The 25,780-nt window shown below is 37.9% G+C and overlaps 1 protein-coding gene across 1 annotated transcript; it reads right to left on the bottom strand.

Annotated features, from left to right (window-relative positions):
- Positions 1-1,619: 1,619 nt before the first annotated feature.
- On the bottom strand, positions 1,620-23,863 carry MCHR2 (melanin concentrating hormone receptor 2). Its single transcript, XM_065679136.1, is given in 5 exon segments — positions 1,620-2,447; positions 3,576-3,695; positions 5,946-6,140; positions 15,457-15,666; positions 23,682-23,863. Coding segments are annotated over 5 exon segments (1,032 nt in total). The 3' UTR covers positions 1,620-2,122.
- Between the last annotated feature and the right edge of the window lie 1,917 nt (positions 23,864-25,780).

The raw sequence follows: 25,780 nt of genomic DNA, 5'->3' as shown, positions 1-25,780 counted from the left end.
TACCAACTCCTAAGCTATCCAGTTTCACTTAGGCATCCAGTTTGCTCATACAGGCAGTGTTTTAGAGTGGCTGATGGGATTACAGTAGTCATCACAATGTACATAACAGGTGATACGTTATTAAATCTCAAAACTTTGGCATTTAATTGTCTAGAAGCAGCTTCAGGTTCACCCTGGAGTACAGTCAAAGCTGGCTTCCTAATGGCCTGGAAACTTTCAGCTGGAATGCTCTGATTTAACTGCAGAATATTTTCCCTCTCAACTTATTACCAGAAGTTCAAACACAAAAAAAGCTTGAAATGCTGAACTGGATGGTGGTTGCAACACAATATTAATAGACCTATATAAAAAATACTGCATTTTAAATAAGTGTTACATGCAAAATGAAACTTGTCTGAAGGTATGAGTGTACTCTTTATCTGTAGATGGATATTACTCACCAGATTGCAAGTATCTTTAAAGAAAAATTTTGAAATTACAGTTTTTGTGTAGCTTATAGTTACATATGGTTATACAGTGGCAAAACTGCACAGAAAATACATATCAGCAGCAGGGAATGGACTTAATGTTCCAGTTTGATTCTAGCGATATTTTGCCTGTAGGGTTTAATGACAGTATTTCCTCTGCTTGTACAATTTATCTTGGTTATTCATTTAGACTACGATGGTTACAATAACACCATCACAAAACTTTCAGATGCATTTTCTACGTAAAACTTTGGCTTTACACTATGAGTAGTGATTTCAAAACCCTTAAACTCCTTTTTCTGGATGTGTGAGATCCCACGGGACTGGCAGGTATCAAATGATGTCAGGAGAACATAAGGCAGTACCTCAATCCACAGTTTGGGAATGTGCATCCCAGCCTTTTCTTCTTTCCCGTGTCATGGATCCTGTAGTGGGCTGGCAGATCATGGCATGGGATCACAAAGTGTGACCTTCACAGTTCTGCAAAGAAATTAATCAAAAGGCCCATTTTGTTTGGGGTGACAAGACAGAATCTAACTGCAAGTGTGAAGAGGTGTATTGTAGGTGTTTCAGATTCATTAGGTCTCTGAATAACAAGAATAGCGTACCCACAAAACCTCTGGTTTTAGCAAAATGTCATCTTCACCCAGTAAAGATAACTGAATTCCTAAAAGTGGTCTGAGAAGAGAACATGGGGCAGATAAGCCCACAATGTGGTCAACATTAAAACTGTGAACATCTTGCAAAAACATCAGATTTTTCAGCTTTTTTTTTTCCCACCGATTTTTGTCTTAGCTGGCAAGGTCCTACTGTATTGCTGATTACATCCACTACTAGAAATCTGTACATTAATTGTTGACAACAAGCAGGCATTCTTCTACCCCACTTGAAATGAGTGGGAGTGCATCCGGGGCAAGCATGAAGTTACCCTCAGCACTCATAGTGAGGCTAACAGCAGGCTCTTTCAGGACTGAGCACCTTTCTCAGGCTTGTCTTGGAAGCAGAGATTTTGAGAAAAGAGACGCAAAGAAACATACAGGTCCTTTCAAAACTCAAGTTTAATAATTTCCAATGATGCACACTGTGAATTCACTTGTTTGCAAGAATATGTACAAAGGTTAATTCAAAAGTAGTTTTCCTCTGAAAGGGCCTTTATGTCTCCCCCCTGACTTTAATAGCTGCTGAAGTGAGTGCCAGATGAGACAGCTGTAGACAGGATAAAAATCAATAGGTACCTTCTTCTGAGTCATCAGTAACTAAGACTCCTTTGGCCATTAACTTGCAGTTTCCATGACTTCACCCACAGTGTCAGATCCTAAAAGCCTGCCACAATCATTCTATTTTGTTACTACTAAAGGACTACAGCTTTTCTAAAAATCCACTTTTGTCTCGATACATTTGGTTCATCTATGTGCAAATCATCATTAAAAAAAGGGAATGGCATGGTAACAAAGTACATTTTGTAGAGAATCCCTCCTCTAGGAGTTCTAACATTTCAAAGAGTGGTACAGATCCTCTTACATCAGCTCAACAATTCCAGCAACATAGCCATTTCTGAGTTACACTTTCATGAAAGTAGTGAAATCAGACCTACCTACTGCATCTGAAAAATCTAGACATATATAATGCACTTTTCCCAAGAGAAAACCCTTCTATCAAAAACTTGACTCGAGGGTGTTTTCAGTGTTATTGACATCCTTGTCTGTCATCCTGACTTCCACGTTTGTGCGTCGCAGGAGACGCTTCTGGAAGTTCCCACTAAGCAGGATGTAGAGAAAGGGGTTAATGCTGCTGCTGGTGTAGCTGAGGCAGATGGAGATGTAGTAGCCCATGTAGAAGGTCAGGGTTGGCTGAGAAGCCTAAAGATTCATGAGCTGGATTACATGGAATTGGGCAGTGCTTACCACAAACACGCTGACTAGAGCAAGCACCATCTTAGTGAGCCTTGGGATTATTTGCCTGGGGATACTGGTGGTGTAACTGCAAAACAAATAAAAGAAGGATTCCTAGCATGGAAGGTGAAGATGGGAAAATGATGGCATGGATTGAGTTTACTAAAGAATGGCTGTTATTTGAGACCAAATTTACCTACAGTGCAAGTAAAGGCCAGCTCTCAACAGCTTAATATATTTTTGTTGCTTGTACATTATTCTTTCTTCTGATTAGGCTGAATTTAATTCTATGCCACATACAGGAGCCACTTGAGAGTAGTTTACATATATTTGATGAAATACTGGCAATTATTTTTATTAAGAATGTTTACTCCTTTTCAGCATGAGAGCTTTATAGCTTTGCATTCTTTTTCATCTATAACTACATCTTTTTTTCATCTATAACTACATCTAACATCTGGAAATATCCACTTAAAACATGACAAGGGGATTGGAACTAGATGATCTTAAGGTCCTTTCCAACCCTAACTATGATTCTATGATTATGAGCTTAAAGAAGACTTAGAGCAAAGAAGAAAATGATACTCCTGACCAAGAAATTAAAAACTACACTAAAATGGAAATCAATTTTCTTTTTGACAGAAAATCGATCCAAGCAGAAGAACTGCTGTCACAGAAACTGAGGAACTGTATTTCATCTGTTCATGTGCCAATTTTCTTTTATTGCCTGGATTTCCCCAAGCTGCCAGCAGTGGCTAGGGATCCTTGTGCGGCCTGGAGTCCCCTTTCCACAGGATGGGCAGTGCAGCCTGGAATCACTCAACCTGCAGCTCCCTGGGGCATAGCAGCTGGTATGAGACCCTGAATTTCCCAATCCCTGAACTGAGACCTTGGAGCCATGAGACCCAGATAACCTCAAGCAGCCAGAAGTACAGGGTTGAGTTGTGCCCTTTTGTCGTCCTCAGATAAACTGAGAACTTCAGCCACAACTTTTTCCACAGTGTTTCCTTTTATCTAAGTTACCTTTCTTCTTCCCCTGAATCCCATCCCAAGTTTGTTTCCTGGGAACATATCACAGTGTCTGAAGCACTGAATGTTATGTGATACAGTGTCTAACTGTTGCTTTAGGATTGTTCTTTTTGTCCTGTTACATATAAAACCTACACCAGTCTGAGCACAGCATGTGATATAGGAAGAAGCATGAATAATACTTTACCTTCCTGCTTGCTTGTTTTGCTGATACATCTCCCATCTTTAATATAAAATTAAAATATATCACATAAATATCAGTGGTAAAGGAAAAAAGAAAGTTGTTATAGTAAGATAAACCGTATACCTGTAAAACAAAATATAAGAGGAACAAACAAGATTATTACACAAGTACAATCACATAAATGTAGAAGAAATATAAATGCCATTTTTCATAAAATGGTCTCTGATTTGCAATTCTTGATTAGAGATACATGGAGCTTGTTTTAGATAGCAGCAAGTACCTAGAACTGCAAGTACTTGTAAGTATTAAGTCCGTGTTTAGCACTTCTTGGAATATGGTTGACTACAAAAAGAAAACTACAAAAGATACTTCTCAGCTTTCCAAATTCTTGATGTGTGCACTTTTTCCAGCACCTGGGTAATTAGTGAAAATTCTTGCAAACGTTTATGCAGGACATAGTCTGTTTAGTCCCCTGGTATTTTGCTTGTCAGATAGTACACCAGTAGATCATCTTCTAAGCACAGTTTTTTCTACCATTCTTTCACCGCTAGTGTAATCTAATTGACACCATCTTTCCAAGCTGATGAGTTGTTATTTTGTTACAATTCAAGATATTTTACTTTTTAGTCTTTATCAGGTAAGCTTCCATCAAAGAAGGAAATTAGATTGTTATAATTTGTTCCTGACAAATAGACATCGATTTTTTTATTGCTTTACAGATTGATACCTTGATAATTTGTTAAACTTTCTGGTTATTGACACTCATTGTTTTTTAAACTGTCTACCTGGTCATGCCATCTGAGAGAGGATGGGCTAGACTGAATTCCCAAAAATTCTTTCAAATCTGTTTTTCTCCTATGTTCCTTGATTTTGTTCAGGCTGTTAGGAGCCTCATGTGCTTCGCAAGTTCTTGAAAATTATTAGTCATATTTCAGGGGTTATTTTTACTCATACCTCAAATCTTCAGCAGTGAATTTCATTGATCTTTGCTGACATTAAAATAGTTAACTTCTGAACTGCTATACATTTTTTCTTTTTTTCTTTTTGTGCTCTGGAGTTAGAATTAATTCCATTAAAAATCTGGTTGTGATTCAACTGGAGGGGGGCAACAAGAAGGGAAGCTGGAACAAAAAAGGCTCAGATGCACTCTTATTGGCTTTGTCTGCATTAACAAGTGGTACAAATGGCTAGGGAAAATCTGTAGAGTGAGGTACTTGGTGCTTAGGGCATGATGCACTATACTCATGTTAGGGGATTAAACTTCGAACTTTCTCTAATTGCACCCTGTGGATTGAGGACACAACAGTGATTTGAGTCCATTCATTGATTTTCTGGAGCACTTTTTCCAGTCTGATTTCACCTGAAAAGAATACAGATCACGCGAGCTGAGATTGCTGAATATGTGACCTCAAGTGTGGTAATTGGAGACAATTGGGATACTCACTCCAAAAATGCCATCCTTATCCAAATGAACATGCTAATTTAAAACCACCCAGTATCAGCCAAAAGTTACTCTCTGTTACATAAGTTTTCTAAAATTTTCTTTCATGTCCCTTGCTAGTCATCACCAACAAGCTCACTTGAATTCAAGTATTTGTTTCATTCCATACTAATAAAAAACAAATTTTCTCTTCATGGCAGACCAAGTGAATAATGCAACAAAAGATAGGAGTTTTTGTAATTGCTTTCTGAAATGGGAATGGACAACAGGAACAAAAAAATTCTAGCAAGCAACCACTTCTCCAAACTGCTCTTCTGCTTTAGTGTAGTGGACTGGATGTTCTTGCTTTGGAAAATGATTGTTTGGTGGCAGGTCCTTTATGGGATTTGTTGCCAGATTAGCTGTGGAAGTGTTCAAGGCCAGGTTGGATAGGGCTTTGAGCAACCTTGCCTAGTGGAAGGTGTCCCTGCTTGTAGCAGGGGGATTGGAACTGAATAATATTAAGGTCCCTTCCAACCCAAACCATTCCATGATTCTATGATTCTAAGTAGGCAGATATCTGTTTGGCCATGAGATGCTGGAAAGCCATATATGCAAACTGAAGAGTGTTTAATCTCTTCTGTGATCTATATCTCCCAAACATGACAGTCTGCCAGGTCAGAAAGGGCAACGAGTTTTCACTTGCAAACAACGGTAACCTAAATGCAGCAAGAGAAGCAGATATCCTTATCTGTTACATTTGTTGTGGGAGCTATCTGCTGAACTAGGTCATGCTGGGGCTGCCCTTATATTACCAATACAAACTGGTATAATGATCAGAATGATATAAGGCTCAGCTTCCACCTTTAATTCTATTCCATCCGTCTGCCTGTCAGGGATGTCAAAGACAAAACGGGTGCTATCTTCAACACCAGCTGGCTTTGAAAGCTTACCAGAGAACATCATCAGGTGAGGTTAAATCATAAGCACAACTTTCCAAACTATGTTTGAAATTGATTACTTTTGAGTGCACCCACACAGGGGACATCAGAATAAGTGACATCACCCATAAACATAAATTGACTTGAATTGTCTTTGATCTTGTTCTCAGATGGGTTAGATGAAATGGCTGGACAAGAGCGAGGTACCTGTAAAACAAGGTAACAGAGAAATAGAACACAAAAAAATATAAAATATTGAGGTTAAAATTGTTGACCACAAAAGAAAAATTCTAAGAATAACCATTGAAAAGGAAGGAAACTGCATTTTTTAAAAGGTTGTCTAGTACAGTGTGTCAGATGGTTTTTATTCAAGCAATTCCCTTAACATTCAACAGGTGTTGTTATAATTGATTATGCTTTCTGTCACAACATTATTTAATTAATATGATAAGAGTTTTTAACAAATTATAGTAGATTAGCATGTAGGAGATAAATCTTAAAAATTCAGACATACAAGAAACAAGCAGAAACAAAACAGAGAAGTTATTTCTGGAAAAAGTGGAGATAATTTAATACAGGCAAGACTGTTATTTTAAAAAAATTGAACATTCTGATATATCTGAGCTCTAGGAATGCTTCAATATTTTATAGTTGTGATTTAAATGTGTGGTCTCCATGTAACCAAAGATACAACTAAAAGACTTTATAACCCTAGAAGTAACCTTCAGTTAGCAGCAGCTTATGATACAAAACAAATTTGACTTCTGTTTCGTGACCTTCCCATTTGTAAAATGTTAGGGTGAATGTTAAGCTATCAGATCAAAATGGATTGAAGTGGGCAATCTCTGAGCTGAAACCAGATTCTTAAATGCAACGATTCATACTTCACAAAAAAAAAAAAGAGAAAGGGATATTAAAGGGGGGGGGGGTGCTTTTTCCCTCTGTTTTTTTTCAGGAGTGAGTAGGGTAGGCACAAAGTCCCTGGTATTTGCTACACTTTTTCATTCCCAGATAAGATCAGACTACCTAACTAGCATGACCATTAACACATAGTTTAACAACTTTTTTTTTGGCAAGAATGTTATCAGATCACCTTTGAACAAATTCAGCAAAGGTAAAGAAACCTAAAAAGAAATTTCTTCCTTTCTCTTTCCATTCTTTGCACATGCAGAACCTGGTGTACCGGGACCAGCTGTAGTTCTGGCTGGAAGGTACTGGGTGCAGACAGTAGGTGAGAGGCTGAAAGTTTCCATTGCGTTGGGTCTTAGTCTTGCTTTGAGGCTGTCAGACTTGCTGTGCTCTACAAGGTAGCTTGAAAGGAGCTGCAGCACTGCATTGAAATTGCTTTGAGGTGATACAGCCACATGGACAAACAGAAATAAGCATCAACTGACCTCACTTTGGTGCTCAACAGGCCAGTTGCCACAGATACAGTTCTCCTCAGCAGGGTCTCCTGGTGGAGACCTTGGCAGAGGGGTGGCTCTCTTCGCACTGCTGTCATCTTAAGAATATGATCAGTTTTGTTTCCGCCCATGATATGAGAGGTCTGCTGCTGAGGTCCTAGCCCTGACAGTGGCATCTGTACTCACTGCCACCCAGACTGAAGGTGACAAGTCTTATGGTTCTGCCTTGGCCCCATGTCCACTAACTCATTCTCTATGACAAGGAAAAGGACAGGCGGAAGAACTAAACCTCCGGCAGCAGGAGCTGGTGTGTGGGTGGGGAGCCATAATATTGAAGAGAAATGGGGGAGGTGTAACTTACGGAGAAAACTCAGTTCATCCATTTATCAGTCTCTAATTCTTCAATTAATGACAAGCAGTGAAGATAATTAAAGCTCTGAATGTCAACAGTTTACCCCAAAAAGGAGGGAGGAAGCTTTCAGCCTTTTATTTTTTTTCTTTTTTTTAATATCTATGTTATCACCAGCCTTTACAAAATGGATTAAAGATTTCATTCTGCCCTCTTCAACTGTATCACACAAGCCTTTTTTCATGTAAAAGGTTGGAAGAGATTTAAATAGTAGCAGTGAAACACAGCTCTCCCATGTGAGTTAGATAGACTCAGATTCTTTTAAAAAGATGCAAACTCTGAATCATAGCCACAGAAATCTTCTGCAACTGTAATTTTCTGAAATTAACTGAAAATGAATGACTTGCTAGCTGCTATGAGCAAATTTAAACAATACTTAGAAATAATTTTCTTGGACTGACCATTAGCAGCTTGTCTACCAAATTCTATCTTCCAGACTTTGTGTCAGGGTACTTAAAACCTATACAACTGGAAAGGATAAAACAGAAATATTTAAATACTGGTGAAATTTTGACTGAATTTTAGTTCTTGTGGAGCAGGAAAAAAAAAAAAGACAGCTCAACAAAACAAAACAGTCCATGCTAGTGTTAACATGAATGTTAAGGTGGTTTCAGGTACTGCCTAGAAAGCACCGTTATTCTAAAGGGTTATTGTCTACATGTGGAATTCCATGGTGCTTGTGCTCAGCTTATATAAGAAAGCTGATCTGGAAAGTACATCATTCTTGCAGAAGACTCTTTTCCCCAGAAACAACCATTTTTGGTGTGTCCTGAATAAGTGCCATTAAACAGGCAGCAACAGTGACTAATTCTTTATCACTCTTAACCTATATGAGATCTAGAAACAACTCTAACAGTGGATTATTTATGCAGAAAAAACACAATAAGAATCTTCATAAAAATGTGATTCCTTCTTAAAAGTACTTAATGAAAGAAAACCAGGTGTAGATAGGTCCACTAGCCTGTGAGAACAAGGTGCCCGCAGCACCTCACTTGATTGGTATTGCTGCCCTTGTGCCAATGAAGATCAGGAACTGTTGCATAAGATCAAGAAAGATTCATATTTCATGTTTTATTAGATTATTTTCAGTCTTACTTGAATATGAGTAGGAAATAGATTTCTTTAATTATTCAAGCTTTGCAACAATCAAGTTCTTTTCCCTAAATAAGGTTAAAGTAATGGCCATTATTGCTAGAATCAGCAAAAGGCTTTTCTGGCATATGATATCTTAAAAAGCTTTCTCTAATTTCATGCTGTTTTTCTCAGTCCTTATGATAGTCACAGAAAGAAATCCCCTACATTTGCAATGGTAGAGCTACTTTGTTCCATTCTTGGTACAGCTACCTCTCCTGTTTCACTGGCTGCCTCATGGAAATAGCTTCTGACACCGATACTGCTTACAGGATCTATGTAATAGAGAGTAATTTACAGGCTTCTCAGGTTCATAAAACTTGTGATTACTACTGCTTTCCACAAAATTTGGCCTCTGAGTCTCTGTGTAAGCACAGTGTACTATGTATACTTTGAGCTTGCTTTCATTTTTTAGATGGTGCAAACAGCAACATCTCCAAGCAAAGTAAGGATGCAATACTGCAGCTCTTTTTTAAAGTGGCAGCAAATATGTTTCCAAAGTAAGAATGTTGAAGACAGTTGCAGTGGACATTGCAAATTGTGAAGAACAACTGTAATTAAACAAGGTATTTGTAAGAAAATTGAAGGGTATATGATGGAAATAGGATATGTCAGGGAAGTGCAGAAAAGTGACATTATTAGCTGACATGGAGTAAGAAGTGTGCCTCACCAGGCCCCTCTCTTCCCACTGGCTGCAAGGAAGGTGACAGGACATGATATTCCATCCTGCGCTGTGTCCTTCATATTCCATGTGAATCACCTTTTAGACATGCCTACTGCCTGCTGTTAATGAGAGACTGAACTTTAGCTGGTGCTTAAAGTTGGATGATACAAAAGGTCCTTAACGCTTTCATATGTTCCTCCTTAGGAAGGTTTCAGTGAGATCCTCTTTTTGTTTCAATTTGCTTAAGCTCACAAGGTACCTAACCATAAAAACATTGGTTATTTGCTCTTTCATAAAGAGTTTAGAACTATATATTACACAAAGGTTTTTGAGACAGGTTCACATGCACAGAGATTTATTAGAAGAGTCTGTAGCTGATGGAATATAGTTACTTTAAGGGAAAAATCAAAATGAAAGGAGAAAGATAAGAAGTAATGGGGGAGCTTCATACAAGCATCCTTCTCTGGGTCTCTTCTCCATGGTTCTCCTAATGTTTTTTCCACAGTATCAATGTAGTTTTCATCAAGACTCACTTCTTACCAGCTGCTGTTGCCTTTGAGGCTGTTGGTGTTGCTTTGCTGAGGCTGCACAATGACTTGCTGTTAAGTTTGGGGCACACATGTTTTTGGGTCCACTAATACCAACCAGAAACTTTGACCACAGGGTAGGAAAAGGGAGGGGAAGAAGGGGTAATTCTCACGCTGGTGGCAGTTACTTCCCATGAGAAACCACTGTAACAATGCTGTTGGGTTTGCAGGTGCAGGGCTGGGAGGATAACAGTGCAAGATCCACAGCGTGGGAACAAGGGGAAAGGGCTGCCCCAGAGGTTCTGGGAAAGGCTGCCACGGCGGCTTGGGTGATTGTGCACAGAGCTGCCAACAGAAAGCCAGCTACAGAGCCTCAGGGAGAGAGCTGTTAGCATGTAAAAGGCTGAAGTTCTTAAGGCACCATGTGACATGTGACTTAACGGATGATACTGCCTTTGCCCAAAGGACCAAAGCGCAACGCAGCTCAAAACTTATCAACAGTGAATGTAACTCATTCTGATAGCAGCTGCAGTCTAGTGGTTATGGGTCTAATGTAGTTTGTAATAAAACTAACTGCATTAATGGTCATTGAAGATCATTAAGGGAGGGAACAGTGCGTGCAATGGAACCCTCTAGGCACTAAATCCACACCTTCCAGCTCCAGAAGTGCCTGTCACTGCCTATGTCTTGGCTCTTTTTGTTTTGTAGACAGTGTTTTCCTGGATACACAGCTGAATTCTCACAGGATTCTCCCAAAAGAAAAGCACGGTTTACTAATGATGCCTTAAAATCTGGCCTGCACAGAAGCATATTTCCCTAAGTATTGTTAGATGAGTTTCCACACTTTCTTTCACACTTTGTGTTTTCACACAATTATTTTTCTGGATATTTTCATATAATGACATGTTAACATACAGGACAAATTACCTGGGTTTCTAATTCTGATTTTTAATATTCAGCTCAGCAAAGGAAAAAAAAAGTAATTTAATGATTTTAAAGATGCAAAAGAAATAATTAGGGTGGATGGAATGAAGACACCACCACAAATTCAATTCAGCATAAATAATGTTATTTTCTTGATAGAACTTGAACGTATTCCAGCCAGCTAGTATTCTCATTTACCCTTCCCCAGACAGTAAGAAATTAATCTCACCCTAAATACTTATCAAGCATCTTTTGTCTCCATTCTTTTGCAGCAGTGGGTTTCTATTGGTTGTTTCAGTTTGGGTGTAATTTTTAATCTTGCCTATTGTCCAATGATAAAATTGTGAAACTCTGTGAGTGGTGCATTTGGGAAAATGTGCTGGTCTTCAAGTAAGGGGTAATTTAAGCTTCAGAGAGTGGAACTTGAAGGCAGATATGTGCCCTCATCTGACAGTAATTCTCAGTAATGAAAGAATCTTTTATTGGGAAAAGTCTGAAGAATACTTACCTGAAACAAACAATGGGAGTGTCTGAGCTGCATCTCTGACACAGAGAGCTGGAGAAGGAGACAGTGGTGTAGCCTGCAGAGCTCTCAAAAAGTTCAAGGCATAGAGTGCCTGTTACCCACGCCTATTACCACATTTCTTTCTGCCTTTCTGCCAGACTTGGTGTTATGATGCTGCCTGAAGCAACATCTGTGAGACCAACTACCAGCATAGTACATGGTATGATTGTGAAGGCCAAGGTGACACTTTGAAAGTATTTAATGAGATTTTACAAGGCTTTTATGTTTTCCTCTGGCTAAGGTGCTTGTAACTGCATGTGAAGTGAAGTGAAGCAAAGAGAGATAGAAAAATGAGTGTGAAGAATGAGTAAATGGGTTAGTGCATGGCAAATCCCGTGGTTCTGGTTTTAAATAACTGAAAGCCCATGACTTCCATAGAGATATGGCCCCACCTTACCACTTATACTGCCCTGGTAAATTTTGATTTCTTAGAGCAACATTACAACAATGGGCAAACTAGAAACACATTTTCTCATGCCTGTCAGTCTCTGCTGCTGCAAACGCTTGGAACACCTGCCTGTTTCTTCTCAGCCGTCACAGAGCTACTTACTCCAGATTTATCTTCCCAGCTTCATTTCTCCATTTATGTGGCTGAGGCCTTAAAGGGATAGGCTGAATAAATGTTTCTGCAAGCCTCTAAATTGACTGGTACCCGATGTAACTCTCAGATTTCAGGAGCTTGCTCAGGGTCCTTTTCCCATGCACAGAAGCACTTTGGAAACAGGATATTCACAAAAAATAGTTATTTATTGGCTATTACAGTAGGCAACAGACAGCTAGGACTAACAAGATCCTAGGCTAAGTCTTAGTACTCTTCTCTGTATGGCACACTTGAGTCTTTGCTGTACCGCTGTCGATGGGAGTGAAGTGGCATCTTCAGACTCCCTGATTTTTGTATCTATTTTATACTACTTTGTGCCAGCATTTCTCTTCTTGAACCTCTGAACTGCTGCCTCCACCTCAAAAATCTTGTCTCTGGGTTTGATGTATCTTAACTTTCTCAGCATACATGGATCTACTCTGGGTATTTTTGCACAGCTTAACGTTTAGCAACTTTCTGGGGGGGCTGAGACAAGTTTATATAGCTGTGCCATACCAAAAGTACGCCTTGGATCACAGGCAACCAACCCCTGTCAAAAAGATTGTGCTTTTTCTTTTAACCAAAGTTTGTAGGAGAAGTAGTCAGCAGCAGGTGCATTCTGTAAGAAAGGACACAAACAGTGGCATTTTCCTGTGACATGCTCCAGTGAATTCATTTTAAAAGGAATGAGGTGTGCCTCACAGTATCCTGTCACAGGAAGAAAGTCCAGCACAGGCTTTACCAGCTGCCATCTTGTATGCCATGAAGGAATAAGGGTTGGTGTAACTTCTTATTCTGCATCAGTTATTCAGAACATGTAATTCGTGGCAATCTTTTAAAAATGTCATAGACCAAAGTGTTCCTTTGACATTTTAAAGAAGTCACTATCATCGCTAATTACAGTGTTAATCTTCAACTAAAGTCAAATGGCTTACTGGAACGTTCCAAGTAAAAACATTTATGTGGGACATTATACTGGGTCCCATCTTGTCATCTTTCCTGTCTTACCAGACACAGCAACACAACATAAAAGTATATCAATATTTGGGCTTGAGGAGATGCTGTCTGCACTGTACACAGTTCTGATTTCACTTAGGCCAGATTTGCACCCTAATATTTTTGTTGAACAGACAGATTTACTCTTCTTGTACCTGGGGGATTAGGATTGTTTTCTGTGTGTGCCCATGTTCATACTCGCCTAAGGAACAGGTGCTAGGAGCTACTTCTTATGAAAGTTTCTTTTAGCCAACAAGCAAAAGATGTGCTACAAAGTTTTCATCGAAATATAATTTATGTAATGTCTGCCTAAACATGAATCTGTATTAAAAATATGTGTTTGATGTCAGTTTAGGAAACTTTCTCAGAAATGTTAATATATATACTCAACTTGCATAGTTCTTACAGCTCTCATTTTTTTTTTTTTTATTTTCATATGAAAATGAGTAATATAAAGCAAACTCTTATACATAGTACTCCTCATAAATTTACCCCTAAAGCTCCATGGAGAGAACAGCTGGGTTTTGCCACTTCTTAAGATCTTATAAAGAAATCTGATTCACAAAATAAAAAAGCTGAAATAATAAAGTCTCTATTCCGTTGCGTGACATAGTTCACTGCCATAATGAAGCAGAAGATTTGTAGGAATAAAACCAGCATCCAGCAATATGACAGATATTAATTTGCATGTGGCAGTTATTTTATTCAGCTTAGGCTCCTTTTGGAAGTGGCTTCCCAGGTCTGACCAGCTCCTGTCTTCCTGTAGAAGTGCTTCTTTGTTTTGAGATATGTGAAAGAGAACATGGAATTGTCCAATGTTGCAGTAGCCAGAACTTTTACTAAGGTATAATTATGTTTCTTGCTTTTATTGCAAATGTGGGATGATTTTACAGTCAAAGAAAGCCTGATAAATTCTGCTGATTTTTTGCAAAATATCTGGTTAAATCTTTTCACTTAACGAAAAACTCCTAGGTGGCTTCAGAGGTGCTTTACTGAAATTATCAAACAATAAACAGTCTGGGAGCTTGTCACCTGAAAAATCTTTGTCTCTCTTGGCTACAGTGTCATAATTGGTATTAGCTGATATTAGGTATTGGTATTAGGAGAGAAGCAATTTGAAGAGCTTTACCTAGGCAAATGTATTTGAGATGGAAAAACTTGCCTCAAAATAGAAAAGAAAGCACAGGCTTTACCTTTAAAAAAAACCAAAAAACAAACAACAAAACAAATGTCCATGTTAAGACATGACTATAACTGGGACATAAAATATTTTTTATACCAGGTTTTGACATTCTGCCTTAATCCTTACTGACTTTTGTATGAAAGTTTTTCTCTAAGCAGCAACAGTAAAGGTACTGCTAAGTGTAAATTCTTCAGGAATATAGGAAAAGGCTTTCATTTGTCACATTATTCATATGCAAATATTAGAAGACAGCTTTAAAAATTGAATTACAAAGGAACTGATAATTTCTTGACTCTTTTTTAAATTCCATGTCAATGAAATAAGACTTCTAATATTATGGCTCTTTATGATAGCCATAATTCAACTGTTTCAAAATTGTTTATAACTTGCAATTTCTACTTTCTGCTTTCTGATAATTTTTCTCTCCCTCTTTTTAGTGACAACATTCCACTTCCATGGAAGCATGCTGTCTTGTATGGTACAAGTTCAATAAGCAAGTGTCCTTTCCATCGATTCTGTTTATCCTAGATTCTTCTTAATGACTGACCAGTGCCTTGTGCTATGCAGGATAGTTTGTCTTTTTTCCTTCATGCTCTTTCTGACTTATAAAAGAAGACCTCTTTCAATCAAAGCAGACTTTTCTTTCCTGAATTCAACTTTTTTCTTTAAGACCAAGAAGATACAGAAGCTTTTTTTAAAATCTGTAGTTATGATAAAAGCTAAAATTCTTGTCATACTCCTAATGAATTTTAATAGTGATTTTAACAAATAACAGATACAGTAGGTTTCTGCAGTCTGTTTGGAAGCCATTTTTTAATCTTAAATGTGAATGTTTAAAGCAAATCTTGGCTTAGTGACATTAAGCGTTTATTAGAAGTTTTGTCTCTAAAGATAAGCCTCAGAGTAGTAGCACTGTGTGGTGATTGGGATCTCCTAAGGACTTGTGCATAGCTTGATGCTATAGCAAGACTTAAAAGACTTCTGCTACCTCCACAACCATCAGAAAAAGATTCTTGCAGTTTTCAAAATATCATTAACCACAACTGATCTTATTTCTGTTTTTTTAGTTACTACAGCTTTGCATAAACACAATCAGATATTAGTGTCCTGGGTTACACAATGAAAATATGAAACCACATACCTGTCCAAACTCCTTGCAGTCATAATGGCACTGCATGTAAACTAGTTACATGTGTCCAGGGAGGTAAAGATGGTGCAAAGAGGGCTGCCAAAACCCCACTCACCTCCACGTGCCCACTGGTGAGTGAGAAAGGGCATACCAATGATACGAACCAAATCTGCTATAACTAGATTGCAGATGTAGATATCTGGTATAGTTTTGTTCTGGGTTCTGAAATAAATTGGAAGACATGAAGATGATTACTTGAAATATCTACTATGCTGTTGATAAAGCAGACTTCAAAACTGAACTCCTGTCGTGGTTTAAACCCAACCACAAACCTCGTCCACTCACTTTCCCCCCTTCCTGCCCTCCCTCTGCTCCTGGAGGGACGGAGAGGAGAATCGAAAAGAATGCAACTCCCACAGGTTGAGATAAGAACAGTTTAGTAACTAAGGTATAACACAAATCACTACTGCTACCACCAATAATAATAATGATAAGGGAAATAACAAGAGGAAAGAATACAACACCTCAGCACCAGCTGATGGATAACTCGCCCCACTCCCCCCAGCCGAGCACCGACCGATACCTCGTCCAACCCTGCAGTCCCAACCCTTCCGGGTAACTCCCAGTTACATCCTGGGCATGACGTGCTGTGGTATGGAATACCTCTTTGGTCAGTTTGGGTCAGGTGTCCTGTCTCTGCTTCCTCCCGGCCTCCCCTCCTCCCTGGCAGAGCATGAGGCTCAGAAAGTCCTTGGCCAGACCAAACATTCGAGCAGCAACTGAAAACATCCACGTTATCAGCACTGTTCCCAGGCCAAAAGATCAAAACACAGCACTGCACTAGCTCCTAAGAAGGAGAAAACTGACTGCTGCTGCTCAAACCAGGACACTCCACACAAATAAGTACACTGTCAGAACCACTATTTTAGAGTCTGAGGAAGTTTGTCGACCCAAAGATATTTCAAACTAAATATTTTAGGCTCAAGAAAAATATATTGTTTTCCAAAGTTTTGCTTTCCAGTGAGGTTGAATGGTTATTTATTTGTTAACAACAGCACAATTATTCATATTCTTCTTTTAAAACTATAAAGTGTCCCTCAGGTCTGAGGGACATAGGAACTTTAGAAATATAAGCCTAGCATAAATACGAAGAGAGATCATCTTGCAATACAGCTGACTCAAGGCTGAATCTTGCTCAAAGATGCAGACAGGAGATTCTTGAATGCTCAGTGTAAAAATGGAACTGCTGAAAAAGGAATGATCCACTGGGAAAAGAATCAGCACGCAATCAAATATTCAAAGATAGTCTTCTGAAGTTTATACATACACAAGGAGTGCAACTGCATTAAAACTGCATGCAGAGTCTTCATCTAAGTACTGGAGTTTGGCTTTGCTAGTTTCATAATGTCTATATTGCATAGCTTTTGTGTGATATATATGCTTTTCTAGTTTCCTTTGCCAAAATGTAATCCTTATCTTAGTACATTCCCTGATTTAGGCTTGGACAAATGTCATACATGCAGATGAAAGAATTCCCGACTTTAAATTGCCTTCCTCTATACAAATTTAGGAAAGGAGCACAAAGCGTCTTTGAAAAGCACTGATATTTGAAGAATATTTTTTAATTGCAGGGCTTTATTAAAAAGGTCCTTATCCACAGTCTCCATATAGAAATCACTCTATCTAAGATCACTTACAGATTAGATGTCTAGTTTAAGCTATTTGTCTATGCTCCCTCTCAGGATCTCAAATCAATTTTTTTTCCAGTCTACTACAAAGTACCAGTTTATTTGTCATTCTTAGTGGAAGGCACCTAAGAACCTGCAGCGGGGAGAACTCCACCCAGCCACCCTAGGACCACATTCAGAAATCCAGCTCTATGTCCATCATTTCCTAAAAGGACCTGTGTGAGAAGAGTTCTTCATGTCATATTTTTCATGTTGCCTTCACTGCATGAAATAACTATGTTTCTAAAGAAACAGATTTAAGCTAGAGAGAATGAGCCAGACGAAAGTATTCTTTTCAAGCATTTTTAATAAATTACAAAGTATGATTCACTGTCATCTGGTTATGATACTGAAACCAAAACCAGACATCCATAAAGTATACCTGCTGGCACTAATGACTGGAGCTTGTGGAGAAAATGACGCATGTGTGATCTTTTTTCTCCAGTGCCTAACATCGAAAGATGCAAAATCTCCAGGAAAAGAGAAGCCTCAGACTGTGCTTCCTGCAAGGTGTCAAATGGCACCATTATGCTTAAACACACAGGTTTCAAAGCATCTGGAAACTGCCTGTACACATAGCTTTACAAAAAAAGTTAAATTGGTCCTTTTCTGCTTTATTTTATTCACATATACAGGATAAATCACACTTTATTGGAAACTACTTCTGGACTCAGAACAAGAATCTCAGATTCTAAACTTGCATACTTTATGCTTGTTGGGGCATAATCCCAGCAGACAACTAAGCACCAGGCAGCTGCTTGCTCACTCCTCTCTCCCCACTGTATGGGGAAGAGAATTTGAAGTGTGAAACTGAGAAAACTCATGGGTTGAGATATGAACAGTTCATTAAAATAACATAAAATAAAATACTACTACTACTACTAACTTTTAATGAAAAGGAAAGTAACGAGAGAGAGAAATAAAACCCAAGAAAACCAAGTGGTACAAATGAAAACAGTTACTCACCATGAACCAGCCGATGTCCAGCCAGCCCCTGAGCAGTGGCCACCTTGTCAACCTTTCCCTGAGCTTATTGCTGATCTGGGATATCCCTTTGGTCAGTTGGGATCAGCTGTTCCTGCTGCATCCCCTCACAACTCCTTGTGCACCCCCAGTCTATTCACTGCCATGGCAGTATGAGGAGGCCTTGACTCTGTAGGACTGCTCAGCAATAATGAAAACATCCACAAATCCAAAACTTAGCCCCAAAACATATCCCTCAAACACAGAATTAGAAGAGCACACTTGTTTGCTCTGAACTTCCTCAGACCTTTCCATGGTTTAGTTACTGCATTACAAGAGCAGAATGCTTTAATGGATTGGGATTTTAATTATCCCAATCTACTAAAAAAAGAAGCGTTGAGCAGACATGACAACATAATAATCTATATACCGTCTGTCATTCCAGTAACAACATCAAGGAACTTGACAAGTGCATAGCGTGTTGTCATCAGTCTTTATTTATCCCCGCTGACTGCATTATGTGCTGTCACCAGAATTTATTTATACCCTCCCCTCCTGGACAGAGAGTCTTCATTAACTAGAAGCTTAAGTGTTAATTTGGACATGTTGGTCAAAACCAAGATTATTTATAGGCATCACACATTTAAAAACACAAGCACATACTTTTTCTTCAAATAGAAAAGGATAAAATGGCATTCCTTCTGGGCTATGTCTGTGATGGCAAGTACAACCAGCTTTGAAGTCATCCTCCCACCTAGACCTCTCCTCCCCTACAAAATCTAACCATCTGCAACAAACCAGATTATCTTGGAGGAAGCTTTTTAAAATTTCCATCTCTGACATTAACCATAGTCCACTTCCCTTCTGCTCTCACTTGGAGTTTACCTAGATCCTTGGTTCCTAACATGACCACGTCCAACAGCAGAGGTCCTGTATCTAGTTGACCCTCTTTTGTAGTCCTTTCACGCTGGTAAGCATGTACTGTGCTTCCTCTTGGATCTTTTCTGTGCATGTTATTTTCTCATAGTAGCTGAAAAAACATCTCAGTACTTATGAGGAAAGAGTCATGTTATCTTTTCTCCTTTTAATTGAGGGTGGGATTCTTTTATGCTAATTTTCTCGTTTGAAATTTAGATCTCTAATGCCTCCTAGTGTTCTTGGCTTCTACAATCAATGCAGAGAAATAGAACTCTGGGAGAAGTTTATCATGACAAAGATGATAGGTATTACACTCAGTAGTGTTTCTCTATGGAGGCACCCTAATGACTCATCGCCTAGGGAATCAAAGTTACACTGAAAAGAATTTGGCCCACATCTGTACAATTAGATAAGGCTTATAAGATCCTGTGAGACTGGATCTTGCTCTGTACCTGTTATGAAAAATTGCACAAAAAATGGCAGCCATTTCTGTTCTACACCTCTGCCTCTCTGCCTTTCCTCATTTAAATGTATCTAGCAATGAATGCTTCCAAGTAATTCACTATCTAATTTGTTGTTGGATAATAACGTTATCTAACATTTAGCATTAGATTAGCAATGCTACAAAAGTTTGTCCAAAATATCCTGGTCCAAAAATATATTACTGTTTAACTGAATCTCAGAGTCAAGGCAGATAACATCACTTAGAGACATGTATAAGTTGCTGTGCCAACTGTCATCATGGGAAGTCCCACATCTCTAACATTAGCTTTTTTTTGTTTTATTTCTGAAACAGATCTAAAACAGAATTATAGAAGTCAGAGCAAACTGACAGTATGCTCTCAGTGCAGCAACACTTAGCCCCCTATCTCAGCCATGAATAAAGAACAGAAGAGCTGAGATACGTTGTAGGGCACTAAGTATGTTTTTTAATGCGGGGTTTTCTTTTGCTAGATTTAGGAACCCAAGATTGGAAAAGATAACCCTTGTCACAGAACAGAGTTGTTGGCTGTCACAGGCAACAAGAGCAGAAAAGGTCTCCTCATAATAGAGTAATTTAAATTCAGAAATAATCATTCTATTTCCATTACTCCTACTGAAGGCTACCACAAGACATCACTGTTTTGGGAGGGTAAAAATCACCTTCCAGTTAACAACCTTTAATACCTCCTCACTGCGGTCTACCCAGTTGCTCTTATACCAGTTTTGGCCTTTAGTTTAAACAGCTCTTTACCCTTTCTGCTGTATTTGATCCTGATTTACAGAGCGCAAACATACAATTCTGGGTCTTTTTTTTTTTTGTTTTTTTAGACAAATCTAGGTGAATTTTCATAGTTCTCTATACTTCCGGTTCTGGAAATTGTTCTTTTCTTTTCTTATTCCAGACTGAATATCTCATCTTTCCTGGAAACAGCTGGTGAGAGCTGCATTTCAGGCCCTTCAGAATGGTCTGAGTATGTCTTTTCAGGCCTGGAGAATGAAATTGGCATTTCCCTCATTTCCCTGGAAGGGCAGAGCCTTACATGTATTACAGCTGTGTGTGCTTCTCATGCAGCTTTAGCCTTTGACAGACCACAGCAATCCCAGGAGCTTTTCCTCTGTTGTTTTCTAACTGACAGCAGTGCTTCCTATTTATAAAAAATCACTAATAAGAAAAAAGTTCCATGGCTTTGTGCTATTAAATGTTAATGCATTTCTATTGCTTTAGTCCCTCCTTTAGTCTCTATCTGGTTCTTTCTCTATGACAGTCTCATACTCCTTCACATCAGCCACATTTCCCCAGTGTATGTTATTAGGAATATTATTGACAAACTCCTACACTTTGCCCCAGGTCTTTGAAAGAAAATACGAAATCTGGCCAGCCCCATAATCAATCCCTCAAAGTTCCATGTTAATCTATTTACTTCTGAAAATCTTTTCAGGAAACTTGTTTGTCATCAACATCACCTAGGAGCATCCACACTTTAGCAATTTTTTTTCATGTTATAATTCTTGGATTCACTGTATTGCTCTTTTGCTGATGTAATAACTCCCAACAAGATAGCATATAAAAACTGATGACATAAAATCTCTGATCTGGATAGAGTAGCTGTGCATAGTGGTTTCAGAAATTTTCTGCTGCTGACTGTATATTCAGTTGTAAATACACCCTCTCCAGCTGAGGACTCAGAATGCAAGTAGTAAGTGTTGCCACACGTATCTGCAATCTCTATTTTAGGACATGCTATTTTACCACTTGCTATTAGTTACCTTAATAAAAATCAGGTTAATCTGAGAAGAAATACTTGTAAATAATTGAAATTGTATTTGATGGCCTTTTCTCTTCCGTAACATGCTTTCTCCTCAAAATATAAAGTCAGGCTAATGGAGCTAATTGGGGTTGTCTGGATTGCGTTTTCCACCTCCATAAAACACCAGCCATTCTCCCAGCAGCTGGCCCACCAAAGTCAGTGTTTACATGAAAAGCCAAGTTTACTTGAAAGACTTGCTAACAGAACCACAGTTTTAAGGACCAGTTTTTCCGGATTGCTGGGATGAAAGTTATTGGTTACTTATGGCTGACACTGAACCCTTGCAACATTTTCTTCATCATTTTCATTTTAATTAAACAGCAGCGTATCTCAACTCCTATAGCTCCCTAGGGATGAAATTCATTCATACAAGGAGGGCCAGCCAAAAGTCATTGAGTTAGTAATTTTTACATTAAATCTCACTGCATAGGCATATATTGCATGTAAATTCATTAGGCTATTTAGTTATTTTTCTCTGAGTAAATTGCAGATTATATCAGTTTATTTCAAACTTTAAAATGTTTGTCCTTAGCTGGCAGACTTGCAAACAAATTTGGGGAACTGAAATTCCAAGGTTTGCTCTTTATCATCTTCTACCATGAGTAAAGCATTTGCTACTGGAAAGTGAATAACTTTCTACTTAGAGAGATAATCTAGCTTATTTCTCTCTTAAAAGAATTAACTCTGTAATGCAAACAAAATTAAAAACATTAATTTTAATGAAATGAGAAAATATGATCAAGACACCTCTCTGAAGCAGAGCCATTGAGCAGAATCCAACCTATCTAGTGGACATGAGATTCTGACATGGCTATTTTTCAAAATGTAGCTGCATTTTAAATGTACATTTGTTTACAGAATCTGAGGCTTGTGGCTGTCTTTTTTAGTGTTGGTAGCTACCACACTAACTTTTTAGTACACTATTTAAATTCTTTTCCTGTGTACTAATGCTCATGCCCATGAATTTGAATGCTTATAATTTTCTCAAGCAAACATAGTTTAAATCATATTCTTTTTTTTCCCCAAGTCACTGTTTGTGCCTATTCCCACTGTCTCTCATATTTTTATTTCAGGTAGACAAAGGCTTTTCATCGGGGTAAAAAAAAAAAAAAAATCTTTGCTCCTTGTCAGTTTCCTTCCATTCTATTATTTTAAAGATTCTATAACTAGTTTTTAGAAACTCTAGGATTTTTTTTTTCCTTTCCATTTATTCATACATTTAAAACTTCATATTGCTATTATGTTCACTTCAGACATATTGTTTCCACATTTGTTCCCTCTGCATTCAGAATGTGAGCTACAATGTTCTTGAGTATACCAAGGACTAGATTTCTGGTAGTTTCAAGGGAATTTTACTAAAGCTCAGGGGCTGACAGACACTTAATACTATGTTGTCCTTTGGAAATCTTCCTTTTAAAAGCACAATATATAGGGCTGGAGTCCCACCTATTAATCCTTGTAGAGTGTCATGCATATTGGCCTTATGCTCTCATAATTCTTTATGTTAAACTTACACCTCAGATAAAAGACACCTTTTCAAGATACATGCGTATGGATTTAGAGTTTGAGATAGCATCAGCTATTTTTTTTTATATAGGTATATATATATAAAAAAAACCCTCTTGTTAAAATTAAGAGACTAAAAGTTATTTTTTTTTTTTTGCATAAACAATGTTGTGTCTGGTTTTATGGTCCCCAAAACCTCAGCAACTTCAGTAATTTTACCTTGTCAGAATACATCAAAAATATGTTGAGATATTAATTCCTGCCATGTAAGAATCCTGGACCAGCACCAAGGCCCTGTTTCCAGAAGTAAGGTAATGCTGGAAAAAAACAGTGAGTTCTAGGAAGTTGCTGTAAAAGGGCAGAAAATAGATGCAGCTCTGTTACCAAAATAATGAGGTAGAGGAGCAGTTTTGAAAGGAGAAAAAGACTATATTTCAACTGATCAAAGAATTCTGTAAAACATTATAATGCCAGGCAGGTACCATAGCTAAAGTTGAAAGGTTAGTCTAGCTCTTACATATGCTAATGGGAAGACTGCTGCCAATTGTAATAGAAACTAGGGAAGAAGGCATGTATTTTGGTTTTCTTGAGTATGTTTGAAGTCACTCATGCACTGAAGTGCTATCTCATAGAGGCAAAGGCTAAGAAGACATAAATTACTGCTATCTATATTCATGATTTAATTTGTTTTAATGAGAAGTAAATGTCAATGACTAAACAGAGCATGAAAGACTTGCTATCCTTGTCTGTGCTGGGCAATTACTTCTTTCATGCAGTCATAATTTATTTTTTTAACAGTAAATCTTATTGAAAAATGTATTTGATTCCATACGTTACTATTGTGAACACAATGAGGATATTTCCAACTAAACCTGTTGAACAGATAATCCCAGTCAGAGAGGGAAGGATGACTGTCTCTGAAGCACCAATCATCTGGTAATGGTGCCATCCACTCCAAGATCTGTTAAACAAGCCTGGTGTACCATTCTGACAGGAAGGCTGAAACTCACTCATTCTTCAATGACTTTAGGATTTCATTCTGTAATAGCAAGAGAAAATAAATTATTTGTGGACTAATAATTTGAATATCATTAGTTAAGTCTGGTATCTAAGTGTTCATCACTGTTTAATGATCATCTGAATTTCGTAAAACCTTCCACCCCAAGATTTTGTACATTCAGGGTTGTACATAAAAGAACTGGATGATATTGTTTTCAAAATTAAATCTGTGATGTAATAAGTCTGTTACAATTTAAACAAGTTTTTAATCATCAAAGATACACCATTTTAGTCTCATAGTGTTTATTCTACTCTCAGAAGGTGAACTGTCTGCTTTTTCTTATGTCTGAGGTGGTCCCAGAAGACAAGAAGTTGAACCACAAACAGCGAATTTGCCCTTGCAGGCACAATGGCATCCAGTGCTGCACCAGGCAGTGCATTTCAGTAAATACAGACTCTTAAAGCAAAATTGCAGCCAGGGATGAAGCAGAAAATCCCTTTATATACCCATTTGAGAATAAAATCACCCTTTTAACAGATCTTAATCTTTACTAGGTGATGATGAGCTGCCGCTTTGCAAGAGTATCAAATTAACAGGGTTATGCTGTTCAAGACACAAGGAAGGAAGTGAGTAATAAATATTTAATTTACTATCTGAAATCAGGGGGCCAGGAAGCTACCAGAAATAGGAAAATTTAATGAAAATAAAATGCAAAAAATACAAAGAGGGGGGTAATTTTTACACTTGCATAATGCACTTAAACCAAAGACCACCAAAACCTCTACAAACTTATTACTTTGTAACAAAGCTATGACATAGGAAAATATCTTTTGGTGGTGAAATACCATTTGTGCTGTATGAAGCCTGAGTGAATTACATGTGATCATAAACACAGTTACTTACATTGGTGAAGACAAAATAAATCCAGCTAGAACAATGAAAACAATTCCTCTTCAAAAATATGCTTGAAGCCATGCCTTACTAAGACATTTATAAAATACATTACAGGTATGATTTTTGCATATATTATAGCAAAATCACATACTTTTCAAAAATAAAAAAAGTAGGAAACCCAGAAGTTGTTCTGTTATAACTTCACATTCTTAATGAATGATTGATGCAATGGTCATTTAATAATAAAAAGCTACATTGGGCTAAAAAGAAAATTGTGCCTTTTTTAGTGCTTAGATTCTAAGAAGTAAATGAGTGCTAGCTTGTCTGTAAAAAGGGCAGATGAGGGTTTTTTTTCAGAAAATAAAAGGTCACAGAAACCAGCTGCACATAAATTCACCATGACAGTGAATTTTATTAAAAAAACCCCACACCCCAAATGCTGAGAAGAGAGGAAGTTTGCTCCTTGGTGGCTTAACCAGAGAGCAAGGATTTAGAACAAGAAATAGGGCTTCTTCTGGAGGCCTGGATCAAAGTGGCTAATGAAACTCAGTGAAGATTTGCACAGGGTAGTTGTGACTCTTAATGAGTGCCTTTTAAGATTTCTCCTGTATATATCAAACAGTTACACTACTGAAGTGTTTATACAAGTTGCCTAATTTACATTCTTGTATATAGATGTGTTTCTTATTAAATATCTGTTACTAAGCAGTTCAGGCACTTAAATAGAATTTTTACTCTGAATTTATTCCTCCTCAAAATTGCCAGGGACTATTACAGGAGCAAGTACATAGTGACTTTGATTTGTTTTTTAGTAACATGACACACTTTTACTAGAGGCAAAATTAATCAAGAAGAGTGGTTTCTTTTATCTTTAATTGTTGTATTCTGAAGAAATAATTATTGGCAGCTTTCTAATCAACAAAAAAGTTGTATTTTTTTCATTCAATACATCATTTTTCTTTCAATTCCAACCAGTTATAAACTGAATCTTAGTTGGAGGAAGTCAGCTGTAGAATTTGGCTACTACTTGACTTAAT

Source organism: Lathamus discolor, chromosome 5 (genome assembly GCF_037157495.1).
Source record: "Lathamus discolor isolate bLatDis1 chromosome 5, bLatDis1.hap1, whole genome shotgun sequence".
Taxonomy (NCBI): domain Eukaryota; kingdom Metazoa; phylum Chordata; class Aves; order Psittaciformes; family Psittacidae; genus Lathamus; species Lathamus discolor.
Note: the sequence above shows the minus strand (reverse complement) of the source record. Positions and strands in the feature narration are given on the sequence as shown.